Raw genomic sequence first — 18,265 nt, forward strand, 5'->3', positions numbered from 1 at the left:
TTACAATATTAAATATAGCTTTCATTCTAGGACATTACAATATTTTTATAAAGATTCATTACATTGGAAAAGTTAAAAAAAAAAAACAGAGGGAATATTTTCTTTTTTATTTTTTGTATTTACAGCACAACTACTTAAAAAAATTAATTTTATGTATTTATAATTATTCTTTATATAAATAAAAAAAATATATTTTTTTTTATTCTATTCCCATTTGCAATTTTCTTTTTAATTTTACAGAAAAGTGTAAGATAGAATAAAATGAAATAAAAATTGAACCAATTTAAATTTATAGATTGAATTCTAAATTGAAATTTATAAATTGAAACTAAAAACGAACGTCAAACTATTTACAACAAATCAAAGTCCACAAAGAAAAAAGTTTTCAACAATGTCAATATACAAGTGAAAAAAAAATATAAAACCATAGTGCATTACAAATGTTCACCAAGTCAAGCAACAAACAGTAGACTATAACAAATATTACTCCGAACGTAAAACTTACGAACCTCAAACTAGTTACGAAATGCATGTTCGATTAGTTTGGCTCCTACACGGAAGAAAAAAAAAGTATGGTTAGACCAAAGGATAGATCAATACGACTAAAGTAGAAATGAAATATACTAGAACATACCTTTCGACTATGTTCAGAGTGAATGGTATTCGAGACGGTCCACACATAAGGGGGCAGAAAATAGATGTTGCCTAACAGAGACATGAAAACGTTAATGATAGATCTTACTTGGAATATAAGGGAGAAAGGAAGCATACCTTGTATAGGGCAATCTCTCATTTGTTAGCTACCTTATATGTATGGAATAAAGTTGAAGTCAGAGGTAGAAGAAAAAAATAGAACATATTGTAACAGACAAACCACATATATAAGAATGTAAAAACGGTTTAAAGAAAACTTGAAAAAAAAAAAAAAAGGTTAGAGCAGGGATGTATCAACAAGTATATCAAAGGAGGCTGTAGAGAAGTCTCAAAAAATATGAGGAATTAAGATAAAAGTAGAAGATACAATAAGAATGGTTGGTGAGGAGAGTTAGGTGCATTTAAGTGCACCTAACCTCAATAAGTTCAAATAGTAAATTCGTTATACCTATAATAAAGTGAGTCAACTCAAACATAAATAAAGTAAGTAAGGGTCAGTTCAATATCAATTTTAGGTGGTTGACCATAAAATAAATCTACTGAAAATGGACATAAAGATAACATAATATCTCACACATAAATGGACATAAGAATAAAGATTAGAGGGTCTTAGGATTTGGTACAGATCTTTCATTGGAAGAAATTCAATTCCAAACAAACAAAGTAAACAGTTGCAACAGTTGTAAAATTGAAGTTCAATTTAAGTGTACGAAAACTGAATTTAGTTGAATACTGAAAACAATTTCAAATGTAAAAAAAATCCATTGGTCAAACTAAAACACCAAAAAAATTGATTATATACGAAGGAAGAAATTACAAAGCAGTCCATAAAACATAAGAAAAAAACAATGATGTAGAATTTTTTAATCTAATTATCGAAATGAAATAAAATCATATCGGAAATCATACTAGAAAAGTTAGAGTGCAGAATTTTGAAACAAATCATCATTGGCCTTGAGGGAAAAAATATTAGAAAATAAACCTATTGTGGGGTGGATTGGACTCCCACCAAGCTCCAATAACATGGTTGGTATCCCCTACTAAGGATTTACTCGCTGTCCAAGTTTGATGGAAAAAAAAATGGAAAATGAAGGATACATGGTTTATTATTGAAGCGGCAAGAGGTAATTTGGAAAAAAAAGTAGGGAAGACAAAGACAAACAGAACATATATAAGCAGGAGAAGAAAGAATAGAGATGAAGAAGTTAATACGATATAAATGGAAAAAAAATAATAGGGACTTGGTTGGAATAACATACCAGGAGTGGAAAAAAATCATAAGAGACGAAGAACAAATTATAAGAATAAGCCCTAATCATAAACATGCAAACAAAAAAGATGCTCAAAATGACAGGAAGCTAAATCAGAACAAAAACAAACCCGAAAAAGTACAGAGCTAATAACAATCGGAAAATCAAGCATGCAAGGACGAATAAAATATGAGGGAATTCAAACAAGAACGTACAAATCCTAAGCCAGAAACCAAGTATTTGAAAAGATTTCAAACCTAAACAAGAAAAAAGTTAGATCTACCAAGAAATTGTTCATATCTGTTAAAAAAAATATTTAGATCTACCAAAAACGTAGTGAGATTTACCCAAAAAAATACTTAAATCTACACACAAAAAAAAAAAAAAAAAGTTAGATTTGCCAAAAAAAATCGTTCATATCTATAAGATCTAAAAAAATAGCCATACAAAAAAAAACTGAAGAATAGAAACATAATGTTCAACAAGAAAATGCAAATATATAATAAAATCTGAGAAGATTACAACTTGAGTCAGAGGAAGGAAGAAGAGACAAGATGAAGGAAGACAAATCGTACATGAAAGAATAGAAAAGATAAGAAGAAAAAGAGGTGAATAAATGACAACACGTGAGTGGAAGAGAGAAAAAATGGGGAGAGTAATTAAAATGCCGACAAAAAAAAATTATGTAAAACGAGGAGAGAAAAGTGGTAGATCATTTTCTTTTAAACAAAAATCACACACTGTTTAGACTTTTTAAGTCCATCCACTATCAAACAGCCCTATTTCAAATCTAAGGAAGAGATCGAAGAAGGGAGTGGCGATGGGGATAGAGGTTGCGTAGTGGGGGATGAGAAAAGAAAGACAACGATGGGAAGATTGAACAAGAAAACAAAAGGAGGGAAAAAAATAAAATAAAACATGATACTGAATTTTTTTTTGTTTTTTTTAAATTAAAATATATTTAGTTAAAAAACTAAAAATTAAAAATTGTCACACCAACTTCCAAAAATATCATAAATAAAAATATTGAATTTCAAAACTCATAGACTCAAATGTAACTAAACTCAAACTTCACGTACCAAAATTTGTAATTTTTTTTCTTGATATGTTGATAAATTCCTTACCTACATGTGATTCTTCTAGAAAGTGTGACAATTCTAGAGACACATCAAATTAACAAAGAGTGACTAATGACATTTTCTATGGTAATTTTTGTTTTATTTTAATTCACTGTAAAATATATTTTTAATCCTTCAAAATCAATTCAATGTTTATAGTACATTTTTAACTTAGATGTAAATTGATTAAAATATATGTTTAAAAATGATAAATGCATATTAGATCAACTCACTGAATTTAAAAAACGTGAAATAAAATTTAGATTGCCTAAGAAAATATTCTAAAATATTGAAGGCCAAATTAAAAAATTGAGTACAACCATTAAGGGAGGGACAAGGACTACCTAAGACTATAATAACGACTATAATAACTACTTCTTGCTACAGTAAATATTATTATATTCTCTAATTAGCTACAATTAACATTATTTCAAAACCCTCATTTATTACATATTTTCTATTTGCTACAATTTTTACTATGTTACATTCATCATTTTTTTTTATTCTATGCTACAGTGTTTACTATTTCAACCTCAAACTGAAATAGTTTACACTTCAAACACATATTATTCTAACTTAAACTAAAATAATCTACACCTCAAATACAAACTATTATAACTCAACTATAATAATTTATCATTATAACAATCAACTTTTTACTTCAAACGGTTCCTAAGAATCATTGGAAATATCTAAGGAATTATAAAAATAAAGATGGATAGTGGAAGACATCAAAAAACCACTAAACGAAGATTTTATTATTATTTGTGGAGACCATACAAACGTACAAGGAAGGAGTGAAGCGTTGAAGGAATATGTGCCCCATAAAAGGTTAGGTACGTTAATAAATAATGATATTTAAAGACACTTTTATTTCAATCAAATCCAATATTCCACGTGGCGTCCATCGGATCTAAAGACAGCCCATAGATGAACCGTCCATAATTAACTACGGGTAGCGGAATGTGTGTTTGGGATGCACGTGATCTCAAACGATGGTAGGCCCGCTATTCTTTAAAAAAGAAAAATGAAAAAAGAAAAAGTTTTTTATACATAAATTTTTAGTCTAATTTTCAATTTTATCTTTAAAATTTGAATTTTTGGGTCATATTTATTGAGTTATAATGAAAATTGGTGTAATCGTAATGAAATTTTGTTGACAAATCAATTGTAATGAGCCTAAATAGAAAATGTAATTTGATTGCTTTTGATCACACTTATTTAGAATTATAAATTTTGTCATATTTATTGTTACCGTTATCGTTTTCATTATATTTAAAGGTCAAAGGTAATGATAACCTTCCTCTAGAATAGTAACAACAACGGTAACCATAACAACAATAGTAATAATACGACGTAATTTCCAGATGCAATTGAATTGAGCATATTCTGCTCGTCCAACCGTTTGCTTTTTTTATTACAGATTTGGAAGTGAGTCCCATGTGCAGAAACAAGTAAATAACACCAAATGTAATCAAATGGGACCCATTTTTTACATTAATTTATTACCTTTCCACTAGGGTAAATGTGGCCTTGATTCAATTTCATTTTTAGATTTTGATATTTACACTTTTAATTTCGATTTTTCACTAAATACTCATTATCAGCTTAAAAACTATTAAAATTAATTTTAAAATTTCATTTCATAATTAATTAATAGACATTAATACCATGAAGTGAATATTTAATAAAAAAAAATCGAGATTAAATGCATAGAGCCTGAAAACTAGAAACCAAATTGAAACAAAACTCAAATCAAATGACAAAATTCTAACATTTGAAAACCTAAGAACTAAATTGAAATTAAACTCAAAATTAATTAAGGACTAACATTATCATAGTTTGAAATCTAGGGATCCAATAGAAATTATGTCTAAAATTTCTCAACAAATAAAAAAAAATGTAATTTTGCCAAATTTTTTAGGGTACAACAAAATGGATAAGAGGATTGAACTTGTACGACTACATATCAATTAGTACTTATTTGTATTTATTTTAGGAAAATATATATATTGTTGAAAAGACCCATAGACATAAACATAATGTGACCAATAATTTTGTGTGATCCTTCCAATTCCATGTAAATTTCCAATTCCATGGAAAATATAGATTTTTTAAAAAATCTATATTTTGGTTCCCATTTTTTTAAATTATTTAATTTAATCCCTTGTGATTTTAGAATATTTATTTTATTATAAAAGAGAAACGGTCATTTTAGTACGATTAGTGGGGTTGAAAATGAATGTACTAATGTACCTATGAAAATAAGAAATATTTATTGAAGTGAGCTAAGTTCAATGACAATTGATATCACTCCTTCATTTGAAGTTGGAAGTTCAATCTCCTATCTCGCAATTGTTTTACTAAAAAAAAACAAAAGAGTATTAGGTGACAAAGTAATAGTAACAATTGAATGTATAAATAAAACCAAACCGCAACCAACAATCCAAAAACCAATATGAATTTATATTTAAAAGAACAAATCTATTGATGGATGGAACCTAGGGAAATTATAGCCAAAGTTTTATGTACTTGCATACGCGATCAATTAATAGAAATAAAAAAGTCCTAACATGAGGTCTCAGTGATATATATTCATTTATATGTTATTTACAATTTCGGGTCTAAGACTTAGAGAGATGTTATTTATAAATTCTATTATCGCATCTACAATTTGTATTATATGATATTTCTTTTTATTAATAAACTATTCCCTCACTCTATTCGTGGATGTAACTAATATGCTGTTAGCAAATCACGTAAATCTATATTTTCTTACATTCTCTGCACAAATGTAAAAACTCTTCAAACTTCAAAGTAACATCATTCCATTATTTTTATATATAAATGAGCACATATGACTCTAGACATGGTTTTAAATCCATATTTTTTTCATAGTGCAAAATTTGAAATAAAATACCCAAAAATAAGCATAAAAAACCAAGAAATAAACTTTATACTTTAAGCAAATAACTATTGAAATCAAAACATATCACTAAAATGAGGTTTAAACCTTTGTGTGTGTACTAGTTTTTAATAAGTGCTATCCACATGATTTTTCAATTTATTTAATCATATATTAACATAAATTGGTACTACATTAAATTCTTTAAAAGAATTAATTTAAAGGAATCTAACTACATAAATGTTTAGAACAAATAATAACAAAACTAATTATTTCAAAACAGTTGTAGACGAAAATATCGATAATGATGTAAATATTCAGTAAACTCAGATTTACGAATATATTGATGAATATTTAAGTATCGATAAATGTCCTAAAAAATCACAGATATCGTGAAAATTTATAGAAGTATTGTGAATTTTTTGGTGAAAATTTTATGCAAATTTATTCAAGTAATTATAAACTAAAAGACTTTAAGCATATAAATCATTAATCAGAAGTCAAATATGATTAGTAATGAAATAATAGATAGCGAAAAATGAAATGAAGTGAATAGTCATCATTGATAAAGTCTACGTCATACAAATAGAAGGCCAAATACAATATTCAATAGTAAGATGATGGCTATGAGGTATTAGCCTAACATTAGCATAATTTATTTGGTAGTGACAGTATTGTTCTCAAGTCATAGTATATTCAAAGTTTCTAACATAATTGGAAGTATGTCATGCATGATTATCAATGTCAACCCTAATGATACTAATATGAGGATACCTTGAATCAAACCATATTTCATCTAAATGAAGACATGTTTGGAAGAATGGTAGATGATATAAAGGTTCTGAGTCTAAGTCTGAGTCTTCAACGCGTTCACGAGGAAGTTATGGTCTATGTGTGTATAGATCGATGTCTAATGCTCATCACTATTAACCATAAGAACCATAGTCTCTTAGATGACTATTGTTACTATTGCAATAACTATAATTACTTCAGTTATAGGCATATTGTCCATATTCGAACTGTCACTCATTTTCTTCATACTTGAAATAAGTGAGTCTACATTAAACCTATATTTTGTTGTCCTTGTAATTGTTGCTCTTCTAAAATAGTTGTGTGCTAGTGTGTGGCATGCATGTGTTGTTTGTAAGAAGCAAAATTTATATCAATAGAATAGTTTAAATGGTTGTAGACCTATAATATAGTTTTTGTGGGGTTTTTTTTTTCCTTTTCAAATTCAATATTGAAGATGAAATTTTTCGATTGAAAATAAAGTTGGAAATTTAGAAAAGTTAAAAATTAGAAAAAGTTAAAAATTGACAAAAACCATGGAAAAAAAGACATGTCGAGAAAATCAGATAATATATCAACGATATATATCTATGATATTTGGGTGATATATCCAAGATACTTTGTAACATATCTACAATATTTAATCGATATATCCTAAAATAGTTCCTACAGATTAAAGAAGGAAAGTTCTTTTTTAGAGAATTTGTTAGGAAATGGAAAGATAAAGAAAGCAACAAAAATAAAAACAAAAACATAATCAATAAAGATAATACAAAGATTTATGATAAACTAATAATGTGTTAGCTACGTCTACGAACAGAGAGAGAGTAATTTATTATTATTGAGAAATATTTGATAACATAGAAAACGCGAATAGAGTTAAAGAGATTATATAAACTACCTCTTTAAACATTAGGCCTAAAATCGTAAATTCGCATAAATGAAGGGTTCGATCATTCGGAAGGCTAAATAAAAAATTACGTGGATTCTAACCGAATTTGTGTACAACACGATTCTCATTAAAATTAGCGGACCCATGTACCATGTGCACGGGTTTTTGTTTTTTTTATCCAAACAATTATAAGTTTGTCATCACTTTAACTCCTTACCCCAAATTCAAGATATATTATATTTTTTAAAATTTACGTTATTAAAACTACAATAAATTTATCATTTTCTTTTTTAAATTACATTATTCATTAAAATAATCCGAGTAAAAATTGTGTACTTTCAAAATTTTAACAATTTAGTTTTATAGTGAAACATCTTATAAAACTTAATTATCAATTTTTATTATGTAATGACGTAGTCCTTATAATGTATGGACAAACTTAACCTTTAATCAATTTATTAAACTATGTTTGTAAGAAATTTCATTAAATCATAATTATATTTTCACCATGTGACTAAATTGTTACAAATTATAAAGTTTAAAAACTAAATTGATACTTATTAAAATTTAAAACTAAATTACTACAAATTTTTAAAGAATAATTGCTACCAATTTTAAAGCATGGGAATTAAATATTTTGGAATACTAAAATTCAATAATAAAGGTTTCATTTGATAATTTTTTAATTTTTAAAATTAAATTATTTTTTTCAATTTCTTATATTGGATTTCTTCTTTCGAAAAAAGAAAAAAGAAAAGAGTTGAATTCTTATAACCAAATTTTAAAAATAAAAATAGGTTTTTAAAAACTATCTTTTGAAACTTAGCTTGAATTTTGAAACAATAGACAAAAAAAAAAAGATGAAAGAGATGTTTATAGACTTAATTTTTGAAAATTAAAAACTAAAAAAAATAACTATCAAATGAGTTAGGATATGTTTAATAGTGATTTTGTAATGATTATAATTTTTAAAATCACTCTAAAACATGTTTTTAATCATTCAAAATCAATTTTGATGATGGGAAAGATACATTTAAAAGTATAAAATCAAATATTAAATAATTTTATTAAATATATATTTAAATATTTTTTTAAAAAAATGAAGGACAAGATAACGGCTTGTAAATTTGCGATTGAACCAAGAAAATAAAACATTATTATTTTTCATATCCTAAGATTTATACTTTGGAACTTTTTGTTTTAAATTTAAATATTTTTAAATACTTAAAAAGATCCCTTGTTTTTTTCTAAAATTATAGAAAATAAATTATTTATCAAATCACGAGAAAGTGACCTTTAAAACAAAAAGCCAGTACGTACCGGAAAAACACTCCGATATTGGACTTCCATGTTCTTCGTTGTCTTCTTCTTCTTCATTTATTTATCATTTTGCCCATTATCTTCCTCACTCTCTGCCATGGCTTCTCTCTCATAAGTGGTCGAATTTCTCCATTTTTCATTCAGATAATCCCATTTCAAAGTATTCAAATACTCACAATTCCAATTCCCCACTGCATTTCACTTCCATTGTTGTTGTTATTTTGCCCAATGGCAGTTCACTCCTCTGCCATTCTGCTTCTGCAGCTCTTTTTTTACTTCTCGGTCTCTTCCGCCGTTCCCCGGAGCAATGTGATTGCCGGAGGTGTGCGGATATGGCCGTTGCCGGTGTCGGTGACTCACGGTGGGCACCGTCGGCTGTATGTTGCAAAGGATTTTCGCCTCAACACTCAGGGCTCTAACTTCAGCGATGCTTCCGGGATACTTGAGGAAGGATTCTCGAGGTTGATTGATTTGGTTCGTGTTGCCAATGGTGTTGATGCTAATCTCTCTCGGTTAGGTTCCTCTGCTCTGCTTCTTGGAATCCACATTGTTGTTTCTTCGCCTTCCGATGAGGTATATATGATTGTGTTGAATCTGTTTTCATCTGTCGATATTCTGGATTTGCGGCTGATTTCAAAGTTGTTGAGCTTGAAATCTTTTGAACTTGTGTGGAGACTGTTCTACATCTGTTCATGGTTTCTTAGTTTGTTGGAAATGCATTTGAAGTTTTTGTTCAAGTTCAAACGACGTTTCTTGGATTTCTCGAAGACGATATGATAATGCATTTTGAGTTTTTTAACATATGCTTCAATTTTGAATGATATAGTTGATTCATAGTTCCGATTTTCTTGGTTCTGGAGGTCTATTTTCAATCAAATGAATTGTTCTGGGACGAAATTTATTGGCCGTTGATTATTGTATGAATTTTGTGAAAGTTCCATGTTGATGTTGCAGTTACAATATGGTGTAGACGAATCGTACAGATTATCAATACCTGCACCTGCACCTGGAAAACCTACCTATGCATATCTCCAGGTGGGTGAACCAAACCTTCACCTACTCTCTTTACTTCATAATTAGTCAATTAAGAGGTCACTTAAAAAGTGAAAAAGTTGAATTCATAAAGGGGAAAATACTGATTCAACTGGACATCATCCATCAATGTGGAGAAAAGTTGTTAAGTTTTAGTTGGCTCGTGCACTTTGATTCAAACATGCTTATGTTGTTAATATTTTGATTAATGCGTGTTTCTAATCTTTTTTGGTTCATGTTCTAAATTTAAATTCTAGAATAGTTTGAAATTGAATAGTATTTGGATTTACTTTTTAAAACTGAGAAATCCATTGACTGTAATTATTTGATATAGTTAGAAAATCTCATGGCCTTTATATATAGTTCTTTAAATAACTTTATAAATAAGAATGTAAACAATAAAAGTTCAATAGTTGGCTCAATCTGAATTTCCAAATTCTTAAATATATAAAAAATAACAATTTGGATGAAGTTTTTTCTTTCTTTCTTTCTTTTTTTTTTCTTTCTTTTTTGGTGTTTAAATTTAAATTCATAATATTATTTATTTACGTGGACTTAAGTGGTTTTATTTGATCAAGTTCTCTCCATAAACTGGCATGGGCAGTGTTCAGCTTTTAAAGATAATTATGTTCAAAGTACTCAAGCTTGCATGCACCACAATCCTTGCATGCACCACAATCAAACTGTAACATGTTTTATACACTTGATCTGATTGTTTAGGCTAAAAGTGTTCAGTAAGATTCATCAAACAAATCCAATTTTAATGAAGTTCTTGTTTCTCGAGTTTTACAAAACTAGATGCTATCGTCTGGAAAAAGCCATAAGTGAAAATGAAAGAGATTTAAATCTTTGGTCGTTTTCATCAACGGTCAATAAAGGAAAGGGCCTTCATCAACGGTCAATAGTCCTCTCTCGATTATATTTTGCTTGATAAAGTGTAATTATCTTTGTATTTATAATTAACGGCTCTCCTAATTTATTCTTGTAGTTCTGGTCCTTAATCAATTAAGTACTTTCTCAAACTATGCAGGCTCGTACAGTTTATGGGGCTTTGCATGGTCTTCAGGTTACCCGCTGAAACTCATACGTCTTGAAGGTTATATAATTTTTGGAGCCTAAGGGAATAATAAAATATGACTTTTAATATGAAATTCTGCAGACCTTCAGTCAACTATGCTCTTTCAATTTTGAATCAAGGGTAATTGAAGTTCGCATGGTACCATGGAATATTATTGATCAGCCAAGGTTCTCCTATCGGGGGCTCTTAATTGGTGAGATGCTTCTGAACTTTCCCATATCAAATTTTGCTGGAATGACCATCCTTGAGCAAGACCGCGACATGATAGAAATGCTTGCTTGGTTTCCATGCTCTCTGTTAGAAGTTCTCGTGGTGCTCCCTGTCCTGTTTCAGTTCCTTTTTATTTCTTTTATGCTGTTGTTTATTTATTTTGTCACTAATTTATATTGTTTCTTTCTCTGCAATTATGACAAAAATTTTGGTATTTCCAAATATTTTTACTTTTGTTTAATGAGTGCATATACCAACGCAAAAAGACAAATTGTTGTCTTTTATTTATTTAGTTAGTTATTTTATGTTATCTATCTATTGATTTAAACAAGCATTTTATGGGGGATGTTGTCTCTTTAGCCAGGATAGTAGGTTAAATTTTATGGAAGGACTATGCATATTGCATAATAAGTAGGCAAGAAGTACGTTTCATGCTATTCGGATGGTTGAGCTCTCCTCGTTCTTAAATGATAGCTGTGAATGTTCAGCCTATACCCTATGATCTACACTATTCAATTATGTTGCATGGCATAAAGCGATGATTTCGGGATTAGCAAAATCCTATATATTTGGTATATATGATTTTTTGGTTGAAACTTAGATTGAACTGGAGGGATACTTGGGCTCAGAGGAAGGTTTGCCTTTCTTATGTAAAAGGGATGAGAGTCTGAACATGATAGTTGTTGGGCAGTGAACTTTCTGAACTATTTCACAATTTCAACATTGAAGTTAAAAATAAAATGGAGACTCCATGTGATTTTTTATTTGTTTGACACTTTCATGACTTGGGTGGTCAACTGCAATTATGAATTGTTAATCTGACCTGTAAATGACCTTTGTGCAGATACTTCTCGGCATTATCAGCCATTGCCAGTTATAAAGAAAGTGATTGACTCTATGGCATATGCAAAGCTGGTATAGAATTTAAATTCATTAAGTTGTGCGTTAATATTTGATATTAGTCTGCAGGCAATGCTTACTAGCTCAAAACATGGTTTGTATAGCTGTTGGCTGTCTTCAGTTTCCAACTATTCTTGCCCAGTAGACCACATAAAATCTGTGTTTAAAAATAAGAAAACGCTTTAAAGCTATTCAATAAAAATGCCGGGACTGTTACTACCAATATACAGATACTTGATTACCTAGATGGAGATCATGTGTTGAAGTGGTTAGAGTCATTTTAATATTCAAATCTTTCATTCTCTTTTCATCACTGTTTTGGTTCTGTTCACCTTCTTTTGCCTCTTCCATCCATAATTAATTGTCCCGATGTTTCAAGAGAGCAAGGCATCTGCATTGGTGCTTCAAGTGAGCTTGATAACATACCTTAAACTTGTACGACATGGATGGAGAGGAGAAAAAGGAAAATTAAGTTAGATATTGACAGACCGTATTGATACATAAATAATAAGTGATCTAAACTACCTGCATTTGCTGCAATTCCCACCCTTGCTTACAACTATGAACTTTAACCCTTTTTATGCAGAATGTGTTGCACTGGCACATTGTCGATACACAATCTTTCCCGATGGAGATACCTTCATTCCCGAACCTTTGGTTTGGTGCTTATTCTAAACAAGAACGGTATACAATTGCGGATGCTTCAGAAATTGTGAGGTGAGCATCCTTTTTCTTTGGGTGTGCTAACTAAGAGATGGGTTCCATTTTAATTTTTTTTCTGAATTTTGTAGATATGCGCAACGGCGTGGAGTCAGTGTATTAGCTGAAGTTGATGTTCCTGGACATGCTTTATCATGGTAATTATTGACCTTTTATTCTATTTGATTCACTATGTTAACTTGTGTGAGGACCTGATGGTTTCATTTTCCAGGGGAGTTGGCTATCCTGCTCTGTGGCCGTCGAAGGACTGTCAGCAGCCACTTGATGTCAGTAATGAGTTTACCTTTAAAGTAATAGATGGAATACTATCGGGTAATATCACATTTTTCATAAAAATATTATAAATGCTTAGAAAGGATAAAGATTTACATTTAAATTCTTAGCAGAATTAAAATAGGTCCTGCCACAAAATCAGTGCGAAGAAGTTTGACAAATAAATAGTTTTTCTCAGTTTTGATGTTATTCTATAAATTGAGTTTTAAGAGAAAACTTAAAATGAAATTTTAGCAAGTCTATTATACACTTCTTTTTCTTATATGTATAATTTTAGAAAATAAATGCATTAACGAACATTCTCTTGTTTGTTGGAAAGAATAGAATATTTAATGGTCGCTGGTTATAGTCATCAGCTGGAAGCTTTTTTATACATGAACTCGTGAATTGTGAGGACGTGTTAGAATGCAACTATCATCTTGGTTCTTATCATTTGGAAAAACCTGCAGTTTTGAACTAAGCATTTGGTAAAAGCATCTTTATTTTAGGAGACAAGATATCATATTCCGGTTCTTGTGTTTCAGATTTCAGCAAGATCTTCAAGTATAGATTTGTTCACTTGGGAGGCGATGAAGTCAATACAAGTAAGTTGAACAATTGTATGATACTTTGTTTGTCATGAAAAACCTGCAAAGTATTCTTTAATCAACTTCATGTAATACTTCATCTTTGAAATTTGATTAGATCATTATCAAGTGAGACAGAATCTTTTATTTTTGTTTTTATTTTTTAAGAGAAACATCTTGCATTTTATTGATATGATAAATTACACAAAACATGGGGGAAACAACCCAAGCTGAGGGAAGTTATAAAAGCACTTCCAATTGGTTAAGAAAGAAGTTAAACTGTAGTTAAGAAAGTAGGATGAACTTTTACACCATGAGAGAACCAAAAGGATAATTGTCCATAGTCTATCATATGACTTTTCTTTATCCCTAAAGATATGGTTGTTTCTTTTGATTCATTATTCTTCTGCATCAATCTTCATAAACATTGATCACCTAGATAATTACATAACCCTCTCAGTTTTATTTCAGCTTGCTGGACAGTGACTCCTCATATAAGAAAGTGGTAATAATCTAAGACCTCATTGACTCCTGTCTATAAAGTAAAATAAACTATACTCAGGACCCAATGTTCTTCTGTTTTACTTTACTTAAACAAATAGTTCTATTAAATTTTTCCCGCTTGGCTTTATAAGTGAAGGATGAAAATTCTGTTAATTCATTCAGGCAAGAAATAAATTTTATTCACAAGACTGGAGTTTACAAAAGAACTTGAACTTGAGTGTTTGCAAGAATCAATTTGTAGTTCAGAGAGTGTTCCTTTTTAATTTGATTCTCATGTGTACTTTTTTAAAATTTATTCCAAGAATTGTGATCAGTTGAACACAGTCGAAATGCAGATGGAAATATTGATGTTTGTGCAAATTTTTTAAAAATATAAGTCTAACGTGATGCATAAAAATATAGGGTTTATAATTTCATTTAGGTGGTAGTCACGTGAGATCAGTCAATATGTGTGTTAGTTTGGATATCCATAGTTATTAATGCTACACTACATCAATGGAAAAGTCTGGAAGTTGCATTCATTCAGCATTATGTTGTCAAAAGTCCTTCCACGTAAGGTTAGGACCGTCAGCTATATGATAACTTTTTGTCTATCTTATATGTATAAAGTCGTGCCATACTTCTGTTGAAATTATATCAGTTCACGATCTTATCATTATTCTTTTAATATTAATGTGATACTGCTTGTAATCTTCGTTTTAGCTCTGAAGCTAGGAATCATGGTACATGTGAATATGTAAAGAGAAAGTTTAGAAATTTCTTGTGGGTAGGAAGAGGAAGTCTGATGCAATTTAGGATAGGGCGTGTTTCTATGTTTCTAGTTGATTGCCTCTGTCTTCACTACTTTCTATATGGCCGACTTTTCTCAATTTGATGATCATTTGTATTCGAAATCACTGTATACTATATGTATGCCTAAGTGTTGTCTGGAAACACTTGCATTCGGCCAAATGCAGTATTGAGATAAACGTGTTCGACTTTTTTAATGAACAGGTTAAGAAAAAAGGGTATGAAAGAATCCGATGCTTACAAGTACTTTGTCCTGCGAGCTCAAAAAATAGCTTTGTCACATGGATATGAACTTGTAAATTGGTATGTGCTTCTGCTTTAGTTTAACCATCAAAGGCAGCTTCTGATCTTTATCACACAACTGAAAATTTTCAGGGAAGAGACTTTTAATGATTTTGGCAGCGAATTGAGCCGAAAGACTGTTGTGCATAATTGGTATGTCATACCTACTCCCAACTATAAATTTCCACAAAGTGAACAATAGTTTTTTAGCAATCATGTAGATTGTTTTTTTTTTTTTTTTTTTTTTATAAAACAAGTATGTTGAGTGTTCAGGATTCATTATTGGAAGAAATTCATTTAAGTTTAGCTATTTATATATTTCGGCTTTTTAAACTTAACCCGTAATAGAATATCAAATCCAAATCCATGTTTAAAAGTAGTTTCTTGAACTACTATCGATATTCTTTTGCTTTATCTTGAGGACCATTATCATTGCATGAATGTGTTTAATAATTAAGGCAATCAACTTCTATTTAAGCTTAAACACACATAATTGTGCAAAACATCTATGAAATATGAATGATGATTACCTTATCTTGGCTTCTTTGGTTAGTTAGAATTGAGAGTTGAAGAAGGTTAAGTGTTAGATGGTATGATGGTAAATTGGCCTTCACTCATCAGCTTAAGCTTTAGGGTCAAATGATGATTTAAGATTAAGTGTTATGCAATGTAACTGAGTAAACGTCCTCAATTCATTTAAGCGTCTCAAAGTATGAAAGGGACAATTTTATCCGGTTCTGCTATATCTCTATCTAAATATTTGAGTATAAAATTAGTTCACCTAAACTGTTATAGAATGTGAACAAATCTGGTTTACCTCACATATGTGAAGGAAAGAGTTTACACCGAAATTATAGAATGGTGTTGCCATAAACCATAGTGATTTTCTTCTTTTCACTTTCAAGATTCTTTCACCTGGAGAGCCCCCAAGCCAGAGTTAGATTCTTCTTTTTTTGCTTTAACAAGATATGACATTTTTCATTAAGAAAATAAAAGGAGAATAATACTCGAGAATAACTCCGAAAGGAACAAAAAGAAAACAAGCAACACAGAAACCAAAAGGACAGATAAAAGAACATAATCGATAAAACTAGTCCTTATAACTAAAGAGGGAAGAATAAAAGCATTCCGGCTGAATGGCAAGCCCATCAAACTTCTTTGAGAGAAACACCATGAAGAAGATTTTAAACGAGCTTTATCAAAACTGTTGTAACTCGAACAATGAACATTCTAAAAAAATACATTGATTTCTTTACCACAGAGTTAGATTCTTCTCAATGCAAAAATACAAATAAGCTATACGAATATACAAGTCTTCAGGAAAATAGAATTTTAAGAACGGTTATTTGTTTGAAATGGAACCAAATAAGGGATCCCATATTTTTACCTTACTGGTTGCTGTTTTATATCATTTCATATTTGGAAGGCTAGGAGCTGGTGTTGCTCAAAAGGTTGTTGCAGCTGGGTTAAGATGCATTGTTAGCAACCAAGATAGTTGGTACTTGGACCACATAGACACAAGTTGGGAGCAGTTCTATATAAATGAGCCGCTTAAAAATATCACAGATCCTCACCAACAAAAATTAGTCATTGGTGGAGAGGTATGCATGTGGGGTGAAAATGTCGATGCGTCAAATATTGAGCAAACTATTTGGCCTCGTGCTGCAGCCGCTGCCGGTACGTCATTTTTTTGTGTTATTAGTTTTGCATTATGGAATCAATTTTGTCATATTTACATTATCCAACTGGCGCATGATAGTTCCCATTCCCCAAACCCTACACAAAACTTTGCTTCTGGTGCAAAATTATGCGATATATAAAGGCTCTGGCAATGCAATATTTTATAATTTAATGTGTAGAAGAGATGTAGTTTCACATTCCCACATTCCCAAAGGCCAAATTAAGTAGCCGAAGAAAATCACAACTAGTCCTGCTATATTGCTCCATCCTAAGTACCACAAACACTTTGGTTTGACTAGTGTGTCCATATCCGATACGTGTTGGGCACTTGGACACTCCAATATTTATTGGACATGTATTGAACACTTGTTAGAGTAACAAATGTGTTAGACACACATAGAACACTTCTTGAATAGACTGAAAAGACACATACGACAATAATAATAAATTTGATTGTGAAATACATCAAACTAATTTTTTAAACATATGAATGTATTAGCCCATTTAATTCGAATTTTCTTCTAGAATAAAAATGACATATATTTCTAAAAATGTTTATTTTAATAAACATGTCCTTGCCATGTCTATGTCCTAAATTTTTTTTCAAAAAAAATTGTGTTTTCGTGTCCGTGTCTCGTATTCGTATCTATGCTTCTTAGACTCCATCTTCTCTGATTCAACTCATTATTTGCTCTACCTTAATTGACTGTTAATAACTTCCTTTGGTGATCATGTACTGAAAGAGCGCCTTTGGACTCCATATGACAATCTGGCTAAAGACCCCGATCAAGTTTTTGCAAGGTTGGCACATTTCAGGTGTTTGCTAAATCAGAGAGGGATCGATGCCGCTCCAGTATCTGGACTCGGCAGATCAGCTCCTTGGGGTCCGGGCTCTTGCTTTGTGCAATGATAATCCAGGTTAATGTCTCTTTCATACTCTACTTTTCCTCTTAAATTTGAACAGTTTGCAAGAATATTGTATTTATGTCCATGATTTGGTAGGACTTCTTGTCCTACTTTAATGTATCTTTTTTACATTGTAATCTTTCTTGTTTGAAAAATTCTGACCCACAAAAAAAGAAAACAAAAGCCAAAGGAAGTGAATGCATGATGAAGCCAAATACTCTTGCGTGTGGTAGTTGAATAGGGAGATAAACCCTTTTTTCCCTTCATTTTGAAGGTAGCATGTCACTTCATTAGATCATAAGAACTTTGTGGATTGATATATAGAAATGGCAACATACACCTCGTAATAAAACCAACCAATCACCATCAAGTGTAAAAATCGAAGTTCTACGTTAGC

At 30.4% G+C, this 18,265-nt stretch overlaps 1 protein-coding gene and 1 long non-coding RNA gene across 2 annotated transcripts; one reads left to right on the forward strand and one right to left on the reverse strand.

Annotated features, from left to right (window-relative positions):
* Positions 1-273: 273 nt before the first annotated feature.
* On the reverse strand, positions 274-2,775 carry LOC120079369 (uncharacterized). Its single transcript, XR_005482227.2, has 2 exons — positions 635-2,775; positions 274-550 (listed from the first exon to the last, which is right to left on the reverse strand). It is a non-coding gene; the product is annotated as an uncharacterized LOC120079369 (long non-coding RNA).
* Positions 2,776-8,937: 6,162 nt separating this feature from the next.
* Positions 8,938-18,083, forward strand: HEXO3 (beta-hexosaminidase 3). Its single transcript, XM_039034469.2, has 14 exons — positions 8,938-9,501; positions 9,883-9,963; positions 10,991-11,026; positions 11,120-11,231; positions 12,093-12,163; positions 12,735-12,865; positions 12,940-13,005; positions 13,080-13,180; positions 13,666-13,725; positions 14,179-14,212; positions 15,205-15,303; positions 15,376-15,435; positions 16,709-16,959; positions 17,706-18,083. The coding sequence occupies exons 1-14, from the start codon at positions 9,157-9,159 to the stop codon at positions 17,870-17,872; spliced, it is 1,614 nt and encodes a 537-aa protein (XP_038890397.1). The 5' UTR covers positions 8,938-9,156; the 3' UTR covers positions 17,873-18,083.
* Positions 18,084-18,265: the final 182 nt, after the last annotated feature.

This window comes from Benincasa hispida, chromosome 6 (genome assembly GCF_027475165.1).
Source record: "Benincasa hispida cultivar pf3 chromosome 6, pf3_genome.v1.1, whole genome shotgun sequence".
NCBI classification, from domain to species: domain Eukaryota; kingdom Viridiplantae; phylum Streptophyta; class Magnoliopsida; order Cucurbitales; family Cucurbitaceae; genus Benincasa; species Benincasa hispida.

What these genes read in the sequence shown, in the direction of transcription:
- HEXO3 (XM_039034469.2), top strand. Translation starts at nt 9,157, where the DNA reads ATGGCAGTTCACTCCTCTGCCATTCTGCTTCTGCAGCTCTTTTTTTAC. An exon ending in CTATCGGGGGCTCTTAATTG is followed by an intron (nt 11,232 to 12,092) that starts GTGAGATGCTTC and finishes ACCTTTGTGCAG; the next exon opens with ATACTTCTCGGCATTATCAG. An exon ending in GATGCTTCAGAAATTGTGAG is followed by an intron (nt 12,866 to 12,939) that starts GTGAGCATCCTT and finishes TGAATTTTGTAG; the next exon opens with ATATGCGCAACGGCGTGGAG.